The sequence below is a fragment of the Alligator mississippiensis genome, chromosome 1 (genome assembly GCF_030867095.1).
Source record: "Alligator mississippiensis isolate rAllMis1 chromosome 1, rAllMis1, whole genome shotgun sequence".
Taxonomy (NCBI): domain Eukaryota; kingdom Metazoa; phylum Chordata; order Crocodylia; family Alligatoridae; genus Alligator; species Alligator mississippiensis.
This window is the reverse complement of record NC_081824.1, coordinates 352,284,785-352,312,573: the sequence shown is the minus strand read 5'-3', so window position 1 is coordinate 352,312,573 and position 27,789 is coordinate 352,284,785. Positions and strand designations below refer to the sequence as shown.

Below are 27,789 nucleotides of genomic sequence, written 5' to 3'. Positions count from 1 at the left end.
ACCCACTACAGCTTACACATAAGAAAATGAGGAGGCAACAGGAAAAAGAATAAGGTAAAAATACTTTCCCAGCTGCCTAGTCACCCATGCATTCCCTACCCAATTCTGTCCTAGCGGTCCCCCCAGTATTTCCTTGAAACAGGGACCTAGACAGTATGTATGAAGGGTCCTTAGAGTGCTGGGATAGGAACCTACCTGTCTTTACCACACCATCATTGTCCTTGCATGAAGGGTGGGGGAGGAGAGTGGAACAAGGAATGCATTGCATCATCCACCTATTAGGAGAAGCACCTATAGCCAAACAAAATGGGTCACTTCTAAGCTTTAATGTAAGTTGTTTTGCATAAAAATAAATATCTGAGCAGTTTTCAACTTGTTCAAACCGCCTTTTTTGTTTGGCTATACACCTGAACAAAAAAGTTAACATAACTCCTACTGAGCAAGAAAATGGATTAACCAACCATTGCAATTCACAGTCCTCTGGAATTAAGATAGCACAGAATTGCAATTGATTGTAATAAGTAAAGTGTGAACAAAAGTGAAAAATGAATTTAAACTGAACTGCCCTACCAAAAATATAAGGAAGTTAAATGACAGATTAGAATTAACAAAAATAAAATCTTACTTATTTGTTATCTGTTCATAGTTTGTCCATCATCTGGTGAAGCCAGAATATGAGGTCAGAAAGGCATGTAATTGTAGGATTAGATTGGAAATTTAAAATAAAACAAGTATGCATTCTGCCTGAATTTTCAGTTGCTGTTCAGTAGACAAAAATAGACCTGGTGCAGGATATATCTGCTTGTTGACTAATCTGATGTTAGGTGATTTTTAAATAGATCCATGAGACCTGTCTTGAGGACCTTTTATTCTGAGTATTGCATGAGGAGGTAAGCAGTATGGTAGATATGGAAATGAATATTTAATGCATTCAGGCTTCTTGCAGAAATGAGAATGTTGGGATATATGTTCAAACAGGTGTGATTTAATGGAACTTGATAGAATTATGTCATGATTTATATCTCCTGTTCCAAAAGCTGCAGCAGTTTCATGAAACTGTATAATTGGTCTGTGGCTCCAAATCCTCAATGGGCATGTCTGCATCACCTATACGCCATGCAGTGAACATGGCAGTGAGGTACATTTTGTGCATTACATCCCGAAACCGAAGTACAAGAAAGCAACGTTAAAGTGGTATCTGGCATGTGCCAGGTCAGTAAAGTCATGCTATGTTGGGAGACCTTATTGGGATACGTGCAGTGCCATGCTAAGGTGACTATATTTCAGTTGCAGGAAGTAGTATGCATGGTATAGCTCAGGTGGAACAGACATGCCTTAGCTTGGAGCTCTGATCAACTCCAGCAGAGAAAGAAGAGAAAAATCTAAGAAGTGCGTTTTGTCTTCCCCACACTGATCCTACCCTACTCTGGTGGGTTAGCATTGTGGGGAGCCTGTGCTGGCCAGCATTCACCCTGACAAGCTGGGTGTCTCCCCCACTGGCTTCCCCCCTTATACCCGGCTTCTGCTGGGGTTTATAAATCTCCCACAGGGGCGGGTGCAACTGATGTCATCAACCAGCTGCTGCCCAGCCTGATTGCCAGCTGCCTAAAAAGCCAGTGTAGCACCAACTCGCTTGGGCCCGGCTCTAGCTCCCTCCCAGGTAAGTTCCCCATGGCGTTGGGGTCTCCAGAGCTGTGTTCAGGAGCGCCGGGGTCTGTACCCTATGCCTCTGACCCTGCAAGCAGCTCCAGCTGCCACAGTGTGATTTTAAATCACTGGTCAGGAAGCCTCGATTTAATTACTGTTTTCTACAAAAAGTGCATTCTTGTTTGATATTCTCTATTCATTTAACTTCTTGAAATTTTACACTTTTAGAGAGAGGTAAGGGCTTGACTCCCTGTGTAGATAAACTTCCAGAGAGACAAGAGGGCTGATGGGTAGGTAATCAGGTCTGTTATCTCCCATTCTCCCATCTCCATATACTGCTGTTAACAAGGATGTTATCTCTGGAGACACAAATCTTCAGTTTGAGAACTGAAAGTAAGCATCACACAGATGCTTCTAGACTGAGCACTGAGTCTCATTGGGTAGAATGATTTTCTTTAATCTTTACTAATCTATAGAGGAGCCTCTGGGAACCCCATAAGATTGGGCCCCTAATATAGTCCATGGCCTGTTGTGACGTACTTATAGAACTTTTCTAAAAAGGTTATATGAATACATTGTCTCAAATAGTATATAATTAGAAGTTATAATCCCTATTCCGTGATGATATCATTGAGCTTTAACATATTTTAAATTAAAAGTATATAGGTTTATGTTTTGGGGCTTTTTTTTAAAAGCATCTTAAGGAAAATTTGATTAAATTAAAATATGATTTAAATAAATAATCCAACGTTTTATTTTTTTTTAATCTTTGATTTTTATCCACCCCGCTGGTAAATCCTAACCAGAGAGTACTTTCAGAAAGTTATTGAAAAATAGTGAGCCATAAAAGTCAAAGCATGTTCTCCTGTATCTTATTTTCTTGATCACACATTCTTTGGTGTGGTGTGACAAAATTGGTTCCCTATAATTATATTTCAGACGTTATACTTAATTAAGGTTGGTTTTGGGGTTTGGGTTTTTTTGAGATTTTGCACTGTTTCACTATTTGTTTCTAGTAATGTGCCATAGCAACAGTATCAGACAAACAATCCCATGATACTAGCATTGTCCAAAGGGAATATACTCATTAAGGTAATAGAAGTTCCTTAGTGCCATGTTTCAGGGTTGTTGGTTGTACCTGTGTTGGTCTAAGGACATAGGCAGGTGAGGGTATCACATTTACCCAAAGAACCTTGTCTGCCTTAGCGCCATAATCTTTGTTTGATGGTTGCCGCTGCTGTGCTACTATTAGCACCTAGTTAATTGGTGTTTTGATAGCAAAATCTGCATGCTGTCTAACTATGTATGCTGCCCCTATGTTGTTGTTGTTGTTGGGGTGTGTGTGTATGTGTGTTTAAAGAATCTGTTCACATTTTTATCAGACCATTTTATACAAAATTTATAAATATGAATTAATAGTTACTTAATCTTACTGAATTGGTTTTAGCAATGGTCCCTTGATTTAAGGAAATTAAGGTATTCTGCGTCTTTTATTTAGTGGATCATACAAATAATTGGAAAGTGTAGTCTTAATGGTAAAACTCTGTTAATCATGAGCATGCAAATGTTTTCCATTCACTTAAAAAAAACCTGCCTATTTTTCCCTCAACCCATAGAACTAAGCCAAAGAAAAATAAACTGTTGTTTACTTAATCCTGATTACTAACGTATATTGTGGATATTAACATCTGCCACCACCCATAGACGCACACAGAGGTAAAACCTGGTAGAATTAGAAATCTGTTAAGCATAAATGACTATCTGATGCTTATCTGCAACTGTAGGGGTGTCTTGAGGTTGAATATGAAACTTCAATCAGTAGACACAGGTTATCTAAAAACCTGTATCTATTTGAAACTTGTTTGCATATTTGTAGAAATGTTTTTTTTAGCACCAGAGATTGAGCGTTATAGCTAGTATTTATCAAATTACTCTGGATACCGAACCTGTATAATAAAAGCCACATATTTATTTCTATTTTAAAATATGCATAGCTTTATTCCTGAGCTGCATATGTGTTTAAAAAAAAAAAAAAAGATTTAACATGTTTTAAAAAGCATTTTTATTATTCATTCAGAATTTAGCCATGCAGAGGTCTTGGAGAATATTCTGAACAGAGCATAAACCTCCTCCATTTCTAGGCCAAAAGTGGAGTTTTCAAAATGTGTAGAGAATCAACCCTTCACACAGAAATAAACATTGCCCTTTATTTCCCTGTTGAAATGCATGTAAGTCCATGAAGTTCAGTACACTATTGCAGGGTTCATCTGTACCTATGGGCAATATTAGTTCTCTTGTACTTGGTAGTAAATATTGGTTCACATTTTTAACTTTTACTTCAGAATGAAGATATTCTATGGAATTTCCAGGCTAGGTACATTTTTTAAGGCTTGCTGTTTAGATCTGCACTTAAGCATGCTGTAGATGTATATGTACCTTAGGTATAGATGTGTATACCTTCTGCATGGGTAAATTCTTAATTCCAATGTATAACATAATACTTGGATTTAGAGAGACACAATTTAAATTGCACATCACCCCCACCATTTCCAGAGAGATGAGGTTGGGGCCTGATGTTCTTAAAGATGCTGAGCAATCTAAGTTTTTGAAATACACTAATTTTAAAAAGAGTGTACAGAAATGAATAATATAATAAGTAAATGAAAAGTAGGTTTAGCACATTGAAAAATGAAAACACTTATTTTGTGTCTTTTTCACCCTTGCTCCCCCACTTTAAAGAATCATAGGGTTTTTCAAGATGTTGAAATTACACTTGTGTACACTTGAATGATAAATTCGGAACAGAAGGAATCTTGCTAATACAGACCTACTCTAATATACACGTTTAAACATGAGCCAAACATTTTACGGTTTGAGATTTTCAAACTGTGCCGCATTAGTACGTAATATAGATGTAGATGATAATAGATTGTCATTATCTGTTGTCTTAACACCCTACATGACTGAACAGCTGTGTTTCTTAGGCAGTTTCGACAGGTGTGTTAATTTCTTTAATTGCTATATCAAGATCAAAAAGTGGGATAGTATTTGTATTGAAGAATCATTTCTGTTGAAAATATTGCTTTCTAGAGTACAAAGTATTTCTTTATGAATGAACTGAACCCTGGTTGTAGCCTGAGGAAATAGTATTACAACTGATTCTGAGAATCCATTATTAGCAAATATAAATTCAGTCTGCTGTCTCCTTAACAGTCTTTTGATAACAAACTCTTTCTTAAGTTAATATTGAACAAAAAAATAGTGTGGCATATTTCTGATCTGGTCAGTACATATTATTACTGAACTTGTAGCTGTATCTCTAAATGAATACTAGTTGTCATATAATGTTGGATATATTATTTGGAGAAATAATCTAATCTTGACTTTAACATAATTACTGTCAGTTCTGCCTCAAACTGATACTTTTTTAAATATTCCAGGAAATCTCATTCTTTGTTTTCGTTTGATTTTTCCCAGTTTAAAACTCAAAACCATATTTCTTGAAAGATTCCAAGTCTTAAGTATTTTAAGATCAGTTACTTTTACAAAATCTACTGTTGTACTCACAACCCTGATAAACTTGATTTTTAATGAAATTAATGAGCCTCTGGACTCAGGGAGCTGAAATTACATTTGAATAATAAGCTGGTTCATTGTACCATTTCTTTTGTTACTGCTTTTGTGTTTTCTCTGTTAATTTGGAAATGTACGTGTAACATTATACTTGGACCATTATTTTATAATTCACAGGCTGCTGATGTGTCTCTGCCACCTGCCGAACATGTATCCATTAGACAGTTGCTAAATATAGCTTAATAAAAATGCAATGAAGAAATATGTACATTTATCTGAATTTGGCATGGTTTTGACTTTTAACCCCCAAAGGTGCTGTGTAGGTTTTTTGGTTTTTTTATACTCAAAACAAGTTGTGTTCAAACTTTTGGCCCCCTCCTGCCCATTTCATGCCAGGCTTGGGTCCCGGGGGAGGGGGGGTGAATACCCCCCACTCCTGCGGCAAGATTGGGCTTTGGGGAGCTTGCATCACTCCCTCCCTGGCCCTGTGCACTAGAATCAGCCAACGGATCCAGTGAACAGAGCCCTGAGTTCCCCATGGGTTTGGTGATGTGGCAGTGAAGGAGCAATGCCACTGCTCTCCCACCACCAAATTTCTGGACCTGTCCTGTGGGCTGGATGACATGGTGTCACAAGCAGAGGTTGATCATCCTTTCTTTAAATTGTAAGATTTTTATTAAGGTGTAGTACTAGATCAGTGGCATTCAGCTCTTGAAAATGGGCCAACTGCTTGCCGCATCGCTGCTCTGCAGGCTACCAGTTCCCTCCTGGTAGGAGAAACAGGGACAGAGTTAGGGGAGAGGCTAGTGGTTGCCAATGTCAAAGGGATGAGAGGGGGAAAGGAAAAGTGCCTACCTCCAGTAACTGTCCTGTGCCAAAGGGAGGGGTAAGGGAGAGAGCTTGCCTTCTATAAACAACTCCCTGCCTTGGGGAACAGGAGAAAGAAAGGAAAGGAGTAAAGCAGTTCTTGCTATAGGGAAAGAGGAGAGGAAGGGAGCAGGGAAGGCTGCACAGAGGTTCAGTGGCATGGGGCAGGGAAGGGAATGCACCAGGCCAAGCTGCTTGCCCTTAATCATGCTGTACTGCTGGCTGGATCCTGACATTTCGGGGGAGGGAAGGGGGACTGGATCCAGCCCCCGTGGCAGAGGTTGAGCACCCCTGTCCTAGATCATTATTCTTGCTTTGATGTTAACTTAATGGATTTTTCACTAATCTTTAGCTTTTGTATTGCCGGTCATGCTGAAGAGAGTAGAATATAAGTAATGCTTCTTCATTGATGTGCCAGTGAAGCTAGGTTTCAGAACATTGTGCTTCATACTATTTATAGAAACCGATAATGCTGGGGTTTATTTATGGTTTCCTGGACATATCCTTAATGGGCTTAAGTAACAGAACATAAAACAGTGAATACACTTCATTGCACTGGCCACAGAGTTGGCTTCTTTTTTCAATTATCCTTGTGTCACTCTGTAAATGATCTGTACTATACAGTACCTAAGTATCAAAAGAATGGCTTGTTCAAAGTGTACTCTATAGGGCAGTGCCATTAAAACACTGTGTTTTGATTCCTGTGAGTGGCATACATTAGAACTTCGTTGTGCAATTTTCCTATCTGCATCTTTTCTCATTGGTAGAAATGAGTTCCCTTGTGGGATGGCTATATTGCAGTCTTACTGAATAATGCATGACCATTTCTTTTATATTGCAGTTTAACTTCACTGAACAACATAGTTGCACTTTTATACTAAATATTCCATTTTATTTGTTGTGAATTTTTTTTCTTCTTTGAATTGAAGGAGAACAGCGTGTACATTAATTCTCAGCTTTCCGTAAACACACTAAATTAAAAAAAAATTTCAGTGGTAGGTAGTTAAAATTGAATTTATTAAATTACAGTTGTTGTCTTGTCCCAAGTATTCTTTATAGTAGATTATAGAAATTAAAAGCAAAAAGCTGTTAGATTTAATAAATGTTTGATTTAATGTACATACCTACTTAAAATGTATTTTATTGTACTTCCCTAAACAGACAGATATAAGGTGATAGGCTAAAAGCAGAATATTAGGTCACAAATCAGCAAACTATTTTGGGGGAATTTAAATCTTTTAAGCAGGGGTTCCCAACATTTGTGCCCAAGGACACATTCGAATTTAGAAGAAAAAGCAGCGGGCGCCAGTATGACATGTGGTTACACGACTGAATTCAGCCAACCGGTTTCTCATGGCCAACTCAAAGTAACTCTTGGATATGCACATGTGCATAGTTTCATATGGGAGGAACACACCAGTTCTTAACTAATGTCCTCCAAATTCTCTTATACTGGTTCATAAGTATGAGTAATATTTTTTTTTTAGTTTGGCCTTGTGTAGAGTCAAGGAGCAGCTAAGTAATCTGTTCTTGATGTTCAAGGCTTTGTGCACTGAATTCCCATTAGCTCCCTTTGTGCATCAAACAGACAGCAGTTGCCTTAAAACTGTATTAAGACAACTCAAAGAATCATTCCTGAGGCCTTTTAAAGCCCTTTAAAATGGAAAAAATGAATACAAAATACGGCATAATTTAGCTCACTATCTAGGACTGTATCAAGATTTCCTATTTACAGTAGAATTACCTGACACAAGTGTCAGTAAACATTTCAAATGCTTTGTGGATCCAAGTGCAGTGAATAAATGAAATGTATTATATTGCAATTGAATTAAAAAGACAAGGCTTCTGAACCTACTTGTTTTTGTATTGCCATAGAAATATAGTAGTATATTACAAAAGTTTTCTGTGCAGTTTTTCTCCCAACGTTCTTTGAAATGTCACAAAACTTGTGAGAAATGGTAATAAGAAGAACTATTCTGTGGCGCTTTGACCATTTGGAATGGCAATCTGCTTTTTAGACAGTTAGAGCTGGAGAGTGGCTTGCTGAAAAATTGCTTTTTAGTCCTCTTTCTTACCACTTACTTCCTGTATTATTCCAAAGGATGCACTGAAAGCTTTTTACGTCCGCATACCTGGGGCCTGATTCTAAGAACACGCCTCCCTCTGAAGATCATGGCAGTTGTAGGTGCTTAGCACTTCAACAGTTCATCCTGAAACTTGTTCTGTAAGTAGTCATTTCTATTCTGCATATACAAGTATGCTGTCAAAATCCTTAAGGTACCCCTTTAAAATTTCTGTCCCATTCATGAAGTTGAAGAATGAAATGTTGAAAATGCTACTAAGTTCTCTCTTCCAGTAGTTTTACCCTATTTATCATAGTTCCGTAGTTGGTAGGGTCAGAAGGGACCTGAGCAGATCATCAAGTCTGACCCCCTGCCATGGCAGGAAAGAGTACTGGGGTCAAACAACCCCGGCATGGTGTATATCTAGCCTCCTTTCTAAGACCCCCAGGGTAGGAATGAGCACCACTTCCCTTGGAAGTTGGTTCCAGATCCTAGCCGCCCTGACAGCGAAGTAGTGCCTCCTGATATCTAGCCTGAATCTACTCTGTCAATTTATGGCTGTTATTCTTTGTTACTCCCAGTAGTGCACGGGGGAACAGGGACTCCCCCATTGCCTGCTGGTCTCCCTTGGCCAGTTTATAGACGGCCACCAGATCCCCTCTCAGCCTTCTCTTGTGGAGGCTGAACAGGTTCAGGTCCCTTAGCCTGTCCTCATAGGGCCTGCCCTGCTGCCCCCTGATCATGCAAGTGGCCCTCCTCTGGACCCTATCCATGTTGTCCACATCCCTCCTGAAGTGCGGCGCCCAGAACTGGACACAGTACTCCAACTGTGGCCTGACCAATATTATATAGAGGGGGAGGATCACCTCCTTGGACCTGCTCATGATGTATCTGTGGATGCATGACAAGATGCAGTTAGCCTGACTGACTGCATCCCCACATTGGCGGCCCGTGTTCATCTTGGAGTCTATAATGACTCCAAGATCCTTTTCTGCCTCTGTGATGATGAGAAGGGAGTTCCCCAGCCTGTAGGTATGCTGCTGGTTCTTCCTCCCTAGGTGCAGTACCCTGCACTTGTCAGTGTTGAAACCCATCCTGTTCTCATCCACCTGCCCCTGTAACCTGTCCAGGTCCTATTGCAGCCTATTCCTACCTTCTAGCATGCCCACTTCTCCCCACGTCTTAGTGTCATCTGCAAATTTGAACAAGGTGCTTTTCACCCCCTCGTCCAAGTCTCTGATGAACATGTTGAACAGTGCGGGCCCCAGGACTGAGCCCTGGGGGACCCCACTGCCCACATCCCTCCAGGTCGAAAATGACTCATCCACTACCACTCTCTGGGTGTGGCCCTCCAGCCAATTGGTGACCCATGTGACTGTAGGCATTGACACCACAATTTCCTATTTTTTTAATGAGAATGGGGTGAGAGACGGTGTCAAAGGCCTTCCTAAAGTCTAGAAAGACTATGTCCACCGCGACACCTGTGTCCAAGGATTTTGTAACCTGGCCATAGAATGTTGGTCTGACAGGACCTGCCTCTAATGAACCCATGTTGGTTGCCCCTAAGCATACACTCCTCTGCTTGCCCCTCGCAGATATGCACCTGGATAATTTTCTCAAAGAGCTTCCCCAGGACCGAGGTAAGACTAACAGGCCTATAATTTCCTGGGTCCTCCTTCCTCCCTTTTTTGAAAATGGGGACCACATTGCCCCTTTTCCAGTCCTCTGGCATCTCTCCAGAGCACCACGAGTGCTCGTAAAGCTGTGCCAGGGGTCCCGCAGTGACCTTTGCTAATTCCCTCAGCACTCTGGGGTGGAGATCGTCAGGACCTGCTGATTTGAACACGTCCAGTCCCACCAGAAGTTCCCTGAATAGGTCCTCTCTGACCCTGGGCCTGGCTGTGCCTCCCCTGGGACCATCGGGGATCCCAGTGCGGGGGGATGACCTGGTCCCTGCTCAGAAAAATGGAGGCAAAGAAATTGTTAAATAGGTTAGCTTTGTCGTCTGGTGAGAACATCAGATTTCTAAGCATGTCTTGCAGAGACCCCACGTTACCCGGAACCTTCTTTTTACCCCCTATGTATTTAAAAAAGGATTTCTTGTTATCCCTGATCCTGGTTGCTAGTCCCAGTTACATCTCTGCCTTGGCCTTCCTAACAGCTCCCTACAATCCTGAGCAATAGGATTATACCACACTCATGTTTTTGTTACTTGTGCTATATGACTTCACGTTTCTGTATATTTTAAGAAAGGAATATTGCTTTCTTTTTGTCTTTGACCATGCAAGTAGAGCTGTATTAGAATGCATGTTTCTTTTGTTTAAGCTTGTGTATTCATTTTCTCAAAAAAAAAAATCACAGACGTTTTGTATCATATTGTAATATTTTCTAAATGTAGAATTTAAGAGAGTAAGTCACTAACTTACAATAATGAAAAAGTGTAGGCAAGCTTACGATGAGTTTCATCTACTAAAATTTGAGAATCATGGGGAAAATAGGGCTGGAAGGCACCTTAGGAGGTCATCTAGTCCAAACTGCTGTTCAAGGCAGGATCATTTGTCTCTGAATTTTCTTAGACAACTGTTTAATCTCTACTTAAAAAAAAATGTGGTGGATATTTTGCAACCTATTGTAGGTCATCTGTACCATAATAATTAGTTAAAACCTAAACTAAATCTTCCCTGTTTAAGCCTATTACTACTGGTCTCTTCCCCTGTGAATACAGAGAACAATTGATCCTTTTTGTAACAGCTGTTTTGTAGTAGAAGATTGTTATCAAATTTCCTCAATCTTGTCTTCTCTGAACTGAATAACCTTAGTTCCTCCAACTTTTCCTCATATGTCATATTTTCTAAACCACTAATGATTATTGTCTCTTCTTTTGGACTCTTTCCACTTAGTCCATTTTTTTCTTGAAGTGGGGGGCCCAAAATGAGCACAGTACTTCCAATGAGGTACCATTAGTGCTGAATAAAGTAGAATTCATTATTTCTTGTGGCTTGCTTATGATACTTCTTTTAATACAAACCCATAAGCTACTACTCAGTTCCATCTGTTAGAAAGCTCATTGTGCATGTGCTACTGTCAAAATGGATTGCAACTCCACCACTGCCCTGCTCTTGGATCCAACCCTGGACTCCCCTTTTGAATACAATTATCCAACTAGTTATAGCCAACCATCCACCTTTACAGTAGCTTGTTTATGAGAATGTGTGGCAAATTGGGGCTCCCAGACTAGCCACAGTGCTAGATTCCCCAACTGTCTTTGGGCACACTACCTACCTGTCTCACCTGCTATGCCTTGTTGTTAATTAACACGGGAGGCTGCCCATTCTTGCCCCAATGCCAGGGGACACTATCTGTGATTCCGTTCCTCCCCTGCAGCACAGCCCAAGCTTTGCAGATGACATCCAGATGACAATGCTCCCCACCTACAGCCGGACCAAGCTTAGTCCTCGTTGTCGGGCAACAGACACATGCACATTCATACCGCCCTCCTCTCACTAGGGCCTCACACACTCCACCCCCTCTCACAGGGTCTATTTCACGCATCGACAACTTATACTGCCTTATTCCCTTTTAGAGCGGGCCCCTTAAGCCATAGGCTTTAGCTAGCTTATACCTTAGGTGGCAGATGCACCATCTTTTGGGTCTCTCTTGCAACCTTCACTGGGGTAGTTGCCAGCCAATTGTCTGACCGGGTCTAAGTTTGCCCTGGCTCCTCATCTCCGCCCCCTCACTGGGGCCACCACCTCACTGGGGCTTCTCATCTCTGCCCCCCCATCGTTGGGGCTCCACACCGCCCCCTCACTGGGGCCACGGGGCTTCCCTCCCCAGTGGGCTCAGGTGGCCGTAGCCATGCCTGGCCCCAGTTACCTCTCCTTGAGGTCTTGCACCTCACAAGGCTCAGGTGGCCGCAGCCATGCCAGGCCCCAGTACCTCTGATGGTGTGTGACCCACCCGAAGGTGGGGGCTGGCGTTAAGGTGCCCTGACCCACCTTTCACCATGGTGGTAACTGGCCTGGTATTTCCTGGGGGCTCCCGTGCCACAGAGTCCCACCAAGCCACCCACTCCCAGCAGGGTGCAGTTTTAGGTCATGCCCAGAACCAGGAGCTTCCAAGACATCCCCTACAGCTCTTGTCTTTACATCCAAGATGTTGCATGCAGCCTTAGGATTCTCTTGCCTGCCAGCAGTTAATTGCTCTATTTATATAGATGGCCAGAGGTCAAAAATGGCCACCGCAATCAAGCACCTGTTGGCTGCTTGGCTCTGCTCTTAAAGTGGCAGGCACCAATAGTGCCCTGCCACAGAATGTTATAGGTCACAGTATCAAAAGCCTTCCTAAAGCTTAGGTATATCTTATCATCTGTAAAATTGAAAAAAACCTCATACTGTTTTTGGTTTAAAAAAAATAAAAATAAAAATCACATAGCTTTTTGTGATATGGGTATGGAAGTGAAGGCCAACTATTCTTTTGTAGATGGGAACGGATCACTTCCCTCCTAGCCACAAGGCCTCCCATCCATTTGTTGTAGAACCAAATTAAGATTGGTTAGCCATGATTTACTACAAACAAATCCATGCTAGTTTATCCTTATTGGCTTGTTATGCTCTAGATGAGGAGTTGTTAACTGGGGGTACGCATACTCCCGGGGGTACTCGGGAAGGCCCTAGGTGGTATGTGTGGGTGGGCCAGGCCGGAGTGCTGCCATCCACCACCCTGTGCTTCCACCTCCCACGAGCAGGGCTGAGCGGGTGGTGGGAGGGCAAGGGCAGTGGCTCACCTCTACAGGCTGCAAAGGCACCACCCGGCTGGATGGACGCAGAGGGGGGGAGTTCACATGCAGTGGCCGCTGCCACCACCCTGCACTGCCGCCACTGCACATCTGGTCATGTGCCACCCCTGCCCTCTCCGCTTTGCCTCCAGCTTCTGGGGGTACATTTATTAAAAAAGTTTGAAAACCCCTACTCTAGATGCTTACGAATCAGTTGTTTGAAATCCTCCAGTATTTTTTCTCAGTATCAAAGTTAGACTGATGTGCCTGTAATTCCCTGGTCCCCCCCCCCCCCCCCCCCGACCTTTAAAAGTGGGCACCATATTAGCTCTTTTCTAATCCTCTGGGATCTCCCTTAATTTCCATGCATTTCTTCAGTCAACTTCTAAGTACACTATGAGAAGCCCTGATGACTTCAGAATATTTAGTGTATTTCTAATTCCTATTTTGTTCCTTCCCTATTCTGATCTGAGCACCTGTCCTTAATGTGTACTGTGTTCATCATCTGAATGGTTACCCCCCACTTCACTCTTTTTACCCCCATGTGCAGACTGAAGTGAAAAAGGCTTTAAACACCTCCTTGTCTGGTTCATCTGTTATAAATTGCCCCTCCCAACATGGTAAAGGACCTATGCTTTCCTTGGCCTTTTACTTCTAACATATTCAAAAAAACTTATTTTGTTACCTTTCAGACTTTGTCCCTATATGCTCTCACTATCTTTTTATACAGTACTTGTCCTTAATAATAAAATAAAATTCTATATTTGGACTTCTATTTTCAGACTTTTGGACAAGGAAAGGAAATATTTTATTCAATATGTTAAGCCAAATTATGTATACAGAATCTCAAACACAATATTAAGCTATGTTGGCTTTGTGATGAAGACAATTTAATATCTTTTTCTTTACATAAATAACTTAGTCCAGTGGCACTTCAAAACAGTAAAACTCAAAAAAATGACCAGATAGTGCACAACATCCAAATACATAATAGGAGATAAAATTGGGTAAAATTTAGCTACAGTAACTGGAAACTAGTAATGTTAATTTTCTGCCAGGAGGAAAACATTTTGTAAACTATGCCTACTGAGACATCCTTCAAATCTTTATCATCCCAAATCCTTGAATAGTAGTTGTTATAAATTGTAAAAGCATAAGTACTATTTTGGATAAGTGATATCGCAAAAATTCTATATGGAGACTGAATGTAGGCCAACCATACTCTTCTATTTTCATGACTATGGATGAAATTTGAAACTGAATATAGTATGTTTTGAGACAAAAACATTTTAGTGCACTGTCCTGATGAACGCTGTAATCCCCCACCTATATTCTAGAGATCTCTGGATTTTCTGTGCTAGCTTAATACCTAGGGAGAAATTCATTTCCAACAGTGTGATCAAATGTAAAACTATTTCCTATTATATTTGTTTCAGGGTCAAGGAAAATGGGATAAATTGCCAGCTATTGCTCTAAACCAGACTTTTTATTTATTTTATATGTGTATATCTATCTATATGTGTGCGTGTGTACGTATTTTACACAAATACATACAAGTATAATATACAAAAAAGAAAACGTATAATACTATCAGTAATTTATCTAGGTAGTGAAATGGGCAATAGCTCTGTAGAAATTTTAAAACAAATCTAATTTGATGGTATAACAGGATGGCATCTGAGGGCAGCCATGATGCCCCCCTAGTGACCGTGTCAATACTGCCTAGCTCTTAGTTCAGCTTCTCAGGGTCTCACCCTGCTTCCTTACCTGCCAGAGCTTGGTGCTAAAGGTAGTGAGGGGAGGCTGCCTTCAGAAGTTGGTGAGCCCAGGTGTTCTCTCTCTGTGCTTGGTTTTTCTCTTGTGTCCAACTTGGTCCGTCTGCCTTGGGGCTTAGACCCCTGCACACACAGTCCCTCTCTCTCTCTCTCTTTCAGTCTCTCTCCTGGCCTGGGGCTCCTTGGGCTCTACTTGCCTTAAGAGTTGAATAATTGTCTCCTTCTGCCCCTACATCCATACCCATGCCTCTCAGACGATACTCCATTCATATTTATATAGGCTTCAGTCCTCTTCGTTTTAGTCCCCCCTTTACTCTGGTTGTAGATTTATAGCCTTGGCCCACTGATTCAGACCCAGGTCTCTCAGCCTTAGCTCTCTCCATGTCTCTAGGCCCCTTGGCCCTGTCTTGCACCTTGTCCCAGCGCCCCTGGTAGGCTGACCCAGGGAAGGCTGCTTGTAGTTCAGCTCAGCCCCCTGGCATCCCTGACCCAGGGCAAAACTACTCTTGGATCTACATCCCTCTGAAGTGTTTGGGCTTCCACCCTACGCAGCCCACCAGGTCCTTGACCCTTGAAGGGCTCTATGCTGTGTCCCTGCACCACCTGTGTGGTCTCCAATCCACCTCCTATCAGCCGCGTTCACTCCTCCAGTATAAACTAGACCAAAAAATACAAGCAGCCACAAACTCTAAGTCTCCACCTTTGTGTCATCAAATCGCTACCCAGCCACCTCCCCACTCTCTGGCTCTCTCCATCCAGAGAGTACCTGCCATTCACACTTCTTACCAGCCTGAGCTGGTAGGAGATCCTTTCCCTTCCAAGTTCAAGGTTGCACTGCTAGTTTGCCTCAGGAGCCCAGGCTTATATTCCTTGGCTCCTCCCCTTCCACTCAGATGCTTCCCTCAGGTGCGCCTCCTCAGTCTCCAGGGCAGCATATTGCTATTCCTCTGGCTACCGTAGCAGAGTTCTCACTGCCTAACCAGGGTGTTGTCCTATCATCCTATTGCCAGGCAGCTAGCCACACAATAGGCACTTGTAGCCTGTTGGCCCTGGCTTCCTGTTCCCCTGCAGCTAGCCTAAAATTGACTGTTGTACCCCACCTGGGGACATCCCTGCTGCTGCTTCTCTGTGCAAGCAACAGGAACCCCTGGCTCCCTGTTACAGACAGCAGAATCATGGACTACATTTTCTAGAGTTTATTTTTGAAGAAGATTAGCATGTCAAGGTTGATTCCAGGTTGCTTTAGAGTGAAAACATTACTGAAGACAATTAAAGGCAGAGTTTTGACAGCCCACTCTCGTTTGTGCTATTTAGTAGTTTTTAGAAGATTATAGGCAGAAATCTAGGAATACCACATTGATGTCCACGCAAGAATGAAAGCTGCATTGATGATGGGAGACAGGACTGCCAGACTTGCTCTATGACTCATATTCATGAAAAAATACTGAGTGAATAGAGATGACATTTTTTTTATTCCCCACACAGTGTGCTGGAGAAGAGAATTGGGTGGACAATCGGACTATTTATGTTGGGCACCGCGAACCCCCTCCAGGCGCTGAAGCATATATTCCACAGAGATATCCAGATAACAGAATAGTTTCATCAAAGGTAGTAGTTATTCTTTTAATGCATTTATATAAATCATTTCACTGTCTGCTTATTTTGCTGTTCTTGTTTCCTGAAGAATTCTTTCTGTTTACTGGGGCATCTGTTGATGAAGGTAAAATGAAAGAGGCTACAAGTTTCTTCCACCAAAACTAATCATCAAATTACCTCTGGCTTGAACAGGACTAACATGATTCATTCCATGTCAATATTAGTGAGGTATACTGAACTGCTAGGGTGACTCTACATGATTCATCACAAATGTGAGCTTCTTTTTTTCTTAAAAAAGAAGATGAAAGTGTGGCATTGGGATTGATGAGATGTGAAAAATGGAGGAATGCATTCTCGTTACCACTTATGGAACATACAAAAAGAAAAGTAATATGAAAATGATGTGAGAACTTCACTAAATCCTAAGATTACAAATTTTAACTGGTAATTAATTTCTCTCTCCAGTGTTCTTGGAAGTCCAAACCTACTTAGAGCAGCTAGGGCTACATCATAAAACAACCTTTCTTTACTTTATCTTCTGTTTAGTGCAGACATTCAGGTAGATTTAATTGGATGGGGAGTTTGGAGCTAGGAGAGATGAGAACATTCTGGGGGAGCTTTTGGAGAAGAGAGGATCAAGGAGGTATTGGGGGCATTCTGGTCTCTTTACGTTCTTGTATTATGTCTACACCATATTAAATGAGAACATTCCATCTGTACATTAATCATGCTAGGCATCTGTTCAATTACTATTTTTATTTGTAGGCCACCAATCTTTTTGAAGTAGGAGCACTAAACAACCATCTATCACGAATAGTGATTGAAAGAACAAAGCTGAATTTTCAGTTTCAGAAGTAGAGAAGTCAGTTTGGCATAAATCACACCACTACAAATTTCACACGAACTACTCAAATATGACCAACATATAGCCTAAGTATTGGCTTTTATATTTAACATTCCCTACCAAATGAACACCAAATTCTGTGTTGCTGTCTTTCTCAGCAAGTAAAACAGTTGAAATAAGCACCCAATACTATTTCCAGGTTTTTGCTGCCCTAGAAACAAATTAGACTTTCTTGGACTGGAGGTGACAATGGTCCTCTTTAACCTCCCCTTGAAGAATTGTTAATGTAAGAATGAAAGAATCTAGCAGCTGCCTCATGAAGGGAGAAAAAACAAGGTCAGGTGAATGTCAGGCAGGGGTCAGTAGTGGAAATGCAGCTCCATGAAAGAGTTATTCATGGGAAAGAACATGCCTGGAAGAATCTAAATGATGCTATTAGCATCATTCCAGATCTGTGAACAGAGGTTGTTGGTCATGCAGTTCGAGTAAATGCAGATACAAAATTGTTATATTTGGAGGTAACTGTAGGTTCTCACACTTAAAACTTTTTTGTGGAACACTCAGTAAACATTTTATTCTTTCAATTGTGATGGCGAAGTTAGTCCCGACTGAACAGAACCCTTCATCCTTTGTGCATCTAAGTGTACAGTGGCTAAACGAAGCTCAAGCATGCTTCTGCCTCTGACCGTAACTAAGTTAAATGGTAAACAGACATCTCATTTGAAGCGGTCTTGATGCGATTTAAGTCAGAACCGGGAACAAAGAGTGGCACAGCCCTCTGCACGCATAGGGTCCTTCTAAGCTTTATTATTTATGTAGGTGGTCAGGGAGAGCACATCACCTGACAGGCTTGTCCCTGGAATGATTGGCAAGTAAATGGAATGAGCCACAATTAACATAAAAGCAGCATTGGCCTAAAAGAAGTGTTAGCTCATTTTATCTTAGTATTTCACAGGTAGTTAAGGGAGATATCGCGGCGCACCTCGCTGCCCCGCTCCTAGAGAGGGGAGAACTGCTGGGGAAAAGCCTCAGCAGAGGCAATGAGCACAGCTGCAGGTTGCCAGGGCAACTAATGAGAGTCAGCTGATCCTGAGGGGGCAGGGCCTGGCCCCTATAAAGCCTAGAGCCAAGGCCAGGCTAGCAGTTCCCTGCCGGCAGGGGCAGGGGCAGGGGCAGGGGCAGGGGCAGGGGCAGGGGCAGGGGCAGGGGCAGGGGCAGGGGCAGGGGCAGGGGCAGGGGCAGGGGCAGGGGCAGGGGCAGGGGCAGTTAGGATGTGGAGAGAAGCCTAACAGCAAGTACCGCTGTGACATGGAGCAATGTTGTTATAGCCATAGGGCGTGTGTTGAGTTATAGCCAGGAGCCTTGAGTTTATGTTTGGTTGTGAGACTACACCGGTGGTTTGGGTGAGGCTATAGGGGTTGGAGGAGGCCTCATAGGGACCCACAGGGGGTGGGACCCTGGCGCCAGTGAGGGCACAGTATTCTAAGGGGGAACCCCAGTGGTATGGGAACCCTGGCGCCAGTGAGGGCGCAACTTGTGGGGTGCGTAGACCCCAGCCCCAGAGAGGGGCGGCTTTGAGAAGCCCCAGAGAGGGGGCAGTGTTATTAGGAAGCCCAGGACGGGCACAGCAAGCCCCAGAGAGGGGCCAGTGTTATTAGGAAGCCCAGGACGGGCACAGCAAGCCCTAGAGAGGGGGCAATATTATTAGGAAGCCCAGTGCGGGCGCGGTGAGCCTCTGAAGAAGGGCTAGTGCTGCAACAAACCCCGGAGCAGGGTAAAGTACTGCGGTTGCCCCTGGGAGAGGGGGTAGTGGCACGGTGAGCCCTGGGAGAAGGGGGCAGCAGCGCGGTGGGCCCGAGAGTCAGGGGGCGTTACCGAGAAGTCCCCAGAGTGGGCACAGAGAGCCCCAGACGGGGGGCTGTATTTTAGAAGCCCGAGTTCAGGCGACATTGTAGGGAAAGCCCCAGGAGGGGGCACTATTGTAAGGGCCCCAGACAGGGGGCGACACTAAAGAGAGGGTGCCGGAGTAGCACCCATCATACAGGGTGATCACAAGAGTCCAGGAAGACCGCGGGGACAGAGGTCCCGAGTAGCCGTGCCCAAGGAGGAATAAGGTAGCCTCCCTATTATATTTACCAGCAAGACGTGGCGGGCGAGAATAAGAGGGTACCTTGGGCCGGCCTTGACATGGTGCGAGGGACTTCAGGGAGATCACGGCCGTCCTGAAGGTCCCCGCCATGACAGGAGAAAATAGACTTCTGCAGGACAGAAGGCTTTCCTTTGGAGAAATGAGTTATCTTTTTACGTGCTTACATATCAGAAAGTCATAATGTAGGATAGTGGAAGGGAACTCTTGTATTGCCAGTATTTGCAGTGTATTTGGTATATGTGGAAATAATCTTGCAGTATTTTCCTGAGACGGGGCTAACCCATTGACCACTCCATTCTCTGTATATTTCAAAAGTCATTCTCTAGAGAATTACGGCTTTTGGATTCCTTCGGTTCTTCCTGTGGCGCACGTGTGTTGCCTTGGGAATGCTCCAGTCCGCTGACCCAGAGATCTGTGTCTAAATACAGTTCCCTAGTATCACAGCAGCACAATATGCAATCAAAAGCCTACAAGCTTCATCTCTATAATTCACTTGGTTCTCTTAAATTTCTTAAGCACACATCTTCAGATCCAGCATTAAATAATCAGTTGAGTAACCACTGGTGGATGAGAGTTTTCGTATTGAAAGTGTGCCTTAAATAAAAGTAATAGCAAACTATAATACAAAGTTTTTCTGCAGCATCTCGGAGTGTTCTCTGATTCCTAGACTTTGAAGGCCAGATGTATTTTTATTTTGCCTTGCTCACAAACTTCATCTACAGACCATCTGAAATGAGCAACATGTTATCCTTGTATTTGCAAGCTGACATATTCAGGTGTTAATGAGGTGGATAACACAGCTGAAATACAGCTAAAGTGATGCAACATGAGTGAAATCCTATGTTTTAACATCTCGTTTTCTGGAAATTGCTCTTTGGAAAATTAAACAATGTACATATTTGTGCAATTTTCTACACTCCATTAGGGTACCTCTGTTCCCTTTTTCCCCGCACCCCTAGCATATTTCAAGGGAATTTATAAAAGCAAAGCATGAGTTAAATCCTGCTGACATTTTTCCAAATAAAAGAATCAAACTTTGTTTATTCCCTTTTTTTTCTACTCATTTTATATATATGGGGCTTAATTCTTTTTTTGGCCTCCCATCTTCTGCTAATTTTCACACCTTTGGCAAGTTTAATATTGACAGTAGTGTACAAGTGATGTTGTAGCCATGATGGTCCATTAATTATGCGAGAGTTAAGGATTTTTTAGGGTGATATCTTGTATTGGACCAACTATGTAATTAGGATAAAGTTAGACAAGCTTTGTGACGTAAGACATTCTTCGTCAGGTCTCTCTAATATTGACAACGTTTCCACTATGTAAGTGTTATGTCTTTGTTGGAAGAGTTTCATAATACCTTGTATTTTCTTTTTGTTTAAATGGTCTTTAGTAGGTAAATTGATTAGATAAGCTGTGAAATGAATGCTGTGTCTTAAAGAACTTGATCTTACTCTATCCTCCTATTAAAAACACTATTAATTTTGTAGGGGGGGTATAGGGGGTTGTTGTTTAGGTTTTGGGTTTTTTTCTAAATTGTACACTAGAATGTTATAAAAATGCAATATGTTCATACTAGAAAACAATTTTATTCTCCTAATGAAAACATAGTCAACTCAGGTGAGTTACTAGAGAATAAAATTAATGTGTCTAGACATTAAAATAGATGTGGTTTTTCCTCCTGCACAATTTCCTTCTAATATGAACATTTTTCTCCAAAAGCAGATAGATTAATTTAAAGTAGAAGATACTGCATATGTTAAACATGTGGAATTCTAATTTGTTCAGACTTTAGTGAAACTATTTGCTAATGCCTTTTTGTTCAAAAGGTTAAGGGATATCTTCTTCGGTTAATAAATTATGCATTTTTCAGTTGTCAGCATCTATCTATATTGTTATTTTTATAGTGGGGCAAACTGTTTATTGATAACCACCTCTTAAATTTGCCATTTAGCTGCTTTTTCAAGTTGCAATGAATAAATCTCTTGGCAATTTGACCAACAGAGATATTTTAAGATGATTAAACAATCACATAAATGGATTAAATGTGTCATACCATTTTAAAGATGCCGTTAGTGACAGTTGTCTTTATCTTATTTAAAAGATGATCCACTTTGCACAATTAAGATGGAAAAACCATTTTTGTTAAATTAAAAAAAAAAATCTGTAGACTGTTTCAAGCATAAAGGATATTTCCCAACCTTTTCTTTGGTGAGATGGATAATAACTCTCAGCTGTGGACTTATGGGTTTATAGGTCTTTCATGCTTATGTAAGAAGAAAGATTGCTCTTCACAGATGAGATACTCTAATCATCTCTTAAGTACATGATTTTATCAATTTAAGACATATCAAACTTGTTCAAAAGTTTTGGGGGGTTTCAAACCATGAAGAAACCCCATCAATTAATTAAATAGTCTTTACACTGTTTTACTTACAAAGATACTCTGTCTTATTACTTAGAAATAAAGTGCTGATAAAATATGGCTGCTTGAAATAACTGTCTATAATGAAGAAAAATCTGAGGACCTATTTCTGCCCTACAGGTGCACTTCTATTACTTTGGTTGAGGCTTCATGGTGATCCTGAAAGCAGAATTTGGCCCCAGTACAGAAAGATTCTTTCTGTAGTATCACAGTGCCACAATAGAATTTGACTGAAATATCATATAATCTGTTGTTTATGTTCCAGATAATGAAAAATGGCTTGTAGGCAGAAATTGGCTACACCAAACACACAATAATGTGGCATATTAATTTAAGTATTGTTATGGTTGTGACAATGTATTACGAGATAGCTGTGTTTAAGACATAAGAAAAAAATGATTTTTTTTCTTATGTCTATAGTTTATATGTAGGCTGATAAATATTTTATTGTGATTTCTTATATTGATTTAATTATGCACTAGTTCATCTCTGAGGAGCAGTTGTTGGTTTCTCTTAAGGCAGCAGTTGGCTGGTTGTTTGAATTTACCATATAACAATTAGCTGGTAGAAAAACTCTAAGATTTCTGGTAAAATACTTCAATTGAATATTGACTTCTTGACAAATTCATCAAATTTGGGAAATGTTTCTTATTTAGATAATAGAATTATCTTCTTTTTCTTGCTGTGTAAGAACCAAACTGCAAAACTGTATTTAAATATAGAGGTAAAAATTTGTTCCATCTAAAACCTATGGTGAGAACTTGCAAAGTTATGTACAGAAGTGCTATGAAATTAAGGAAGACTATACTACCTTAAGTTTATTCCCTTGTGTACATACATTATGACAAAACCTGTCAACATATTATGAGAAGTAGCTGGAGATAGTGTAATGGCATGTTATTTTATACAGCTATACATTTGCAGGTCTATTTTTTATTCTGATATGTCTAATTTAACTGTATAGTATATCTTTACTGACTTAAACTTAGTATATTAGGCATTATCTTCCCAAAGGTGTATGTGCATTTGTCATCATGGAGATAGCACATATCTAAAAGAATATTTATTTTCCATCTTAGACAGATGGACCTCTTTGAGAGTCATTTTTTAGCAGTATTAGCAGAATTTGTTAGGCATGAATTTATAGCCTGTGTTATGCCAGAGTTCAGACTACATGATGGTAACAGTCCCTTATGGTCTAAAAATCATTTCTTGTTTTGCTGTGTTTGTGCTGAAGTGGAGATCACTTGTATTTTTCTGTGACCTATCTTATTATTTTTAATCAGAATCAATTTTTTGAGTGCAGCTTTTAGAAAACATCGTTTTGGTCCGTGACTCATGTGTTACTGATGTTAAAATACATTTTATTGAAAAAGTAAAACTATATTAGAAATTAACTCTTCCATAAATAGGTATCACATTTTATGCTTTCCCAGATGCTACATGCTTAATTGTACTGTACATCAATGGTATAGCTATTTTAACATGTATAGTACAACTGATGTTGTAGTTACATTTTAAAATGTGGGCTTCTGAATAATGTTTTCCTTGTTTTGTCCATGTACTTAGAGTGAATTATTTAACTGTGTTCTTCCATTTGTTATTCACACAAATATTTTTGGTATTTATTTTGCAGACACAGTCTCATACGTGTTTGGTTTTTTTTCATAAATCTTGCAAAGATTAAAATTTTGCATTTGCCACTTCTACAGCGTTAATATAATGGCTTTTGCCATTCAAGTAATATAGCTTTGGTGTGGAATGTACTCACTTATTACACGTGTGTGTGTGTGTGTGTGTGTGTGTGTGTGTGTGCGTGTGTTAATGCTCTGACTAACCTAATGGAAAGCTTGTTCGTGAAATAAAGTAAATTGTAACAGAGACCACATGAGTAATACTAAGCCCCAGTTATCAGGTTATTCCTGTAACTGTATCTGCAAGCAGCCAGCATTTTTCTAAATCAAGACAGATTATCAATATACCACATCTTTTTAAAACAAACAAACAAAAAAAACCTTATTTTAGCACAAGCTTTGACTGCTTCGTTGCCTCCTGCTACAGTCGATCAACTGACATTTTATAGTCCATATATTGCTCATCCAGTCCTCTCCTGAATGTTACTTGTAACCCATATCTTTTCTTTCTCATCTATACTGTTCCTTCCTTCTCATCTGCCCTGATAGTACCAAAGCCAAGTATCCCTGCTGATCAGTTTTAGTTGTAGCGTTTATTTTAGTCTCGTTAAGGGGTGTCTAGTTGCAGTCCTGTAATTTGATAGCTGTCTGCTGTCAATACCCTTTGATCTTAATTGTTGGTGAAGGGGTATGTGCTTTAATTAAAGTGGCTCTCAGAGTTGCTGCCAGTCCCATGCTCTGCGGTCTTAGAGCCGCTTTAATTAAGCCCACAGTATCATGTGTATTCAGCATCCCATGCTTCAAAATGCTTCAAAACTTTAACTAAAGCACCCCTGCTGCCAAAATGCGGTATGGTGAATATATGTGACATGGAGACTGCTGGATGGGGGTGTGCAAAGTGGGCCACATTCGATTCGGATTCAGCCCAATTTGGGGGGCAGTGATTCAGTTCACTGATTCGGATCACTGTCCCAATTTGATTCATCCAAATCTGAAGATTCGATTCTGATTCGGAGAATCAGCAATTCAGCCATAGACACAGCTTTATATGTTTTTTCTACGTATCTCAAGGTACCAGGTGTGGTTTGTAAATGCTGAGATGGTGGGGTGGATGGAGCATCCCACAGGAGCATGGGGGGTTCCTCTGCACACTCAGCAGTGGACCCGGAAGTGGGCTGGATGTACTTCTGGTCAACTTCCGGGTCCACCACCGAGTGCATGGAGGGACTATGTCTATGGCTGAATCATCGAATCTCTCTAAATTGAATCAGCGACTGACGCTTTACACAGCCTTACTGCTGGAGCGCGCTAATTAGCATGCTTATCATACTTGCAGCAGACTTGATTAATCGGATCTGCTTCAACGTGTGCTGATTAGCACATGTCGAAGCAGAGGTCCATCATGTGTATAGGTGCTCTAAAATAACCACCCTGTCCTGCCTGCTGCCTGACTTCAGACTAACAGCTAACTACCTCTCACACTTCTGTGACAAATGTTAAAAAGTGGGAACTAAAATCCTCAACACATGGATTCAGCTATAGTTTTCTTTCCCCCTTCCCATCTTTTATATGGGGATTTGGTTGAAGGAGACTGAAATGACAGGCAAGAAACAAGATTGGAATAGCTCAAAGGTTACCATCATCCTTTTTTTGTCCTTGATCATAATTTAGGCCAGGGGTAGGAAAAATACAGTCCATGGGCCAGATTCAATCCACCAGACAATTTCACCCGGCCCATGGGTGTCCACCAACTAACTGTACCCCAACCAGCCCACAAGCCTCGCTCCCACCCTCAAGGGTGAAAGGGCCCATCCCAGCCAGCATGCAGCTTCCATGCAGGGCTGCTGCTACCACTGCTGCAGCCATGGGAGATGTGCTTAGCTTCCCTGGCGTCCCATTCACTCTGGGCATCAGGTAAGGAAGTGGTGGGGGCAGAATGGGGAGCTGTAGCTGGGCAGAAGCACAGAGCATGGGGTAGGGGCTGGCAGCAGTGCAGAGCCTACGCCAAGGCAGGTGTGCGGAGCTTGGGTGGGAAGAGTGTGTGGGGGGGGTGGTCCCCCTACACACTCCACGCCCCCAGCAGCAGCAGCCAGCAGTGGGCACTTGGGGCACTCATGCTCTATGCAGGCACTGCCACCTGGCAGTGTGGCTCCAGCCAGTGATGCACATGGCGGCAAGGAGCACAGCCAGGCCAGCCCACCTCTATTGCGCCGGGCTCTGTGCAGCACACATGCAGCTCCTGGCACTCGCAAGTCACTGGGCAAAGCCCCATGTGATGGAAATGGCTGCCTTTACCACTCCATGCCATAAAGGTCCCAGGACTGTGCCAGGAAGCAGGGGATGGGGCTCCCCTCCACTTCCAGCAGAGTCCTGGGACCTGCAAGGCAGGAAGTGGTGAAGACAGCTGGCTTCATTGTACAGGGCTTTCTCTGGTGACGCGTGAGTACCAGGGCTGCAAGTGCTTCACGGAATGCCCACGCATTAGAGGCGAGCTAGCCTGGCTGTGCTCCTTGCCACCGTGTGCAGTGCTGGCCGGAGCCACACACCACTGGGTGACAATGCCTGTATGGGGCATGAGCATCCTGAGTACCCACCTGCTGCTGCTGCCAGCAGCGGGGAACTGTGCGCCATGGAGGGGAGTCTAGGGAGTTCCCACACCTCCCTCCCTCACACTCCACAAATGCTACACTCCCCCAACATATCCTATTGCTCCCACATGCAGCCACACCCATCACAAATGCCCTACCACATTCACACCCACCACCAAACCCACCCCATACCACACACACAGTATACAAGAGCAAGACTATTTTTGAGGTATGCAGTTACCTCTATATACAGTACACAAACAAAAGTCATGAGAAAAATATTTTTTGTAATAAAATTAAAATACGCTTTAGTAGGTGTTTGACTTATAGCATTGGATTTAGTGTTTTTCTGGTTCCAAGATGGCAACCCCCCTCCCAAAAGGGGCACTTCCAGGGGCAAGGGACGGGACTTCTGGTGGCAAAGGTCAGGGATTAGGGGCAGGACTTCTGGTCCCAAGATGGTGTCCAGGGAATGGGGCACCTGTTAAGGGGCAAGGCTACCCTTGTGACCCTTGACAGCTCACCAAAACTTATTAAGTGGCCCTCCAGCTGAAATAATTGTCTGCCCCTGATCTAGCCCCTAATTCCCCTGGTAGGCAGTAGCATAGCGATGGGAATGCTGGCGGGGGGTGGGGGGTATGGTCCCCAGGCGCCAGCTGGGGGGGTGTGCTGGCTGGGCTGAGACACTGCAGTGCCTCCTGCATTGTATGTGTAGCCCAACCACCTACACAGTGGGTTGTACATTTGTTTACCTGTTACAGCAAGAAATTCTGGCTGCTGCCCCTCCCCTGGCGTCTGGTGTGCTGCGGTGTCAATTTCCCCATGAAAGTACCATGGGAGAGGATAGGGGGCTCCAAACCCTGCTCAGATCATCTCTGGGGGGGGGCACAAATGTAGGTATTGGCCCCCCAGGCATCAGAGACCCATGGTACACCACTGCTGGTAAGTGTTGCTGTTAGTCACCATGACTTGGTAGCTATTACATCACTTAATGTGCCAAAAAAAAAATAATTTTGAACCTGAAATATAGCATCTATGAATTAACCTAATGATTCTTTCCTTTACTAAGCATTAATATTAGAAGCTAGAGAAGCAGTAAAGCATTAGGTTGTAAAAAATTTTATAGCTTATAATGATTCAGTAAGAGCAACTATGCAGATATGAATAAGGATAGGTATTCACAAATGGTGGTATTATGCTTCCCTAAAGGAAATTTAATACAGCGTAAGCCAATAATGATGTAAGATGTAGTAAATAATGGAAAGTGTTTCTGCATGTGGGTAGGAATGAGGAGGATGTAGAATTGATTATAATAAAAGCCATTTTAAATTTCTCATCTCTTTTCAGTGTTATGTTTTGGACAAGAGCTTTTTGCTAAAAGGAAATATGCAGGTAGAAATGGAAGGATTTTTTTTCTAAGGGATTGTAAGGGAAGTTCTGAAGAATACTGCCATCTCTGGTATCTCAGATGTGCATAGTTCTGTTATAAAAATATTAATTGTCACAGAATATATTTATTTTCCTTTTCTTAAACTTGTAGTTTTACCAGAATGAAAACAAAGGGTATTTAACAGGTGCACATTTAGTTAATAAATGTGTTTCTTCCTTGCCCGAGTTGTTTGTGCAGAATTTGGTAATAACTATCTTTTTTTGAAACTGAATAGTTTCCCTTACAGTCACCAGTTAATCATAACTGTTGCAAATCTACAAGAATTGAAAGAGTGACAAAGTATCAGTCCCATAGCTTAGTTGTCTCAATATCAGAGAAAAATGCTGTAAATCTGTGGAAGATCATGGTTTACTAAATAGAACATTTTTCTTTTAATCTAACTTAGCAATGCAAAATATTAA

General features: G+C 41.9%; 1 protein-coding gene across 5 annotated transcripts in view; it reads left to right on the top strand.

The window, feature by feature from the left end:
* Positions 1–27,789, top strand: part of ATP11A (ATPase phospholipid transporting 11A) — a 228,990-nt gene that overhangs the window by 97,734 nt on the left and 103,467 nt on the right. For all 5 annotated transcript variants that reach the window (XM_059721065.1, XM_019484962.2, XM_059721064.1 and 2 more), the window contains exon 2: positions 16,188–16,310. In XM_059721065.1, the coding sequence (XP_059577048.1) occupies positions 16,188–16,310 (123 nt within the window). The remainder of the gene's footprint in view (positions 1–16,187; positions 16,311–27,789) is intronic.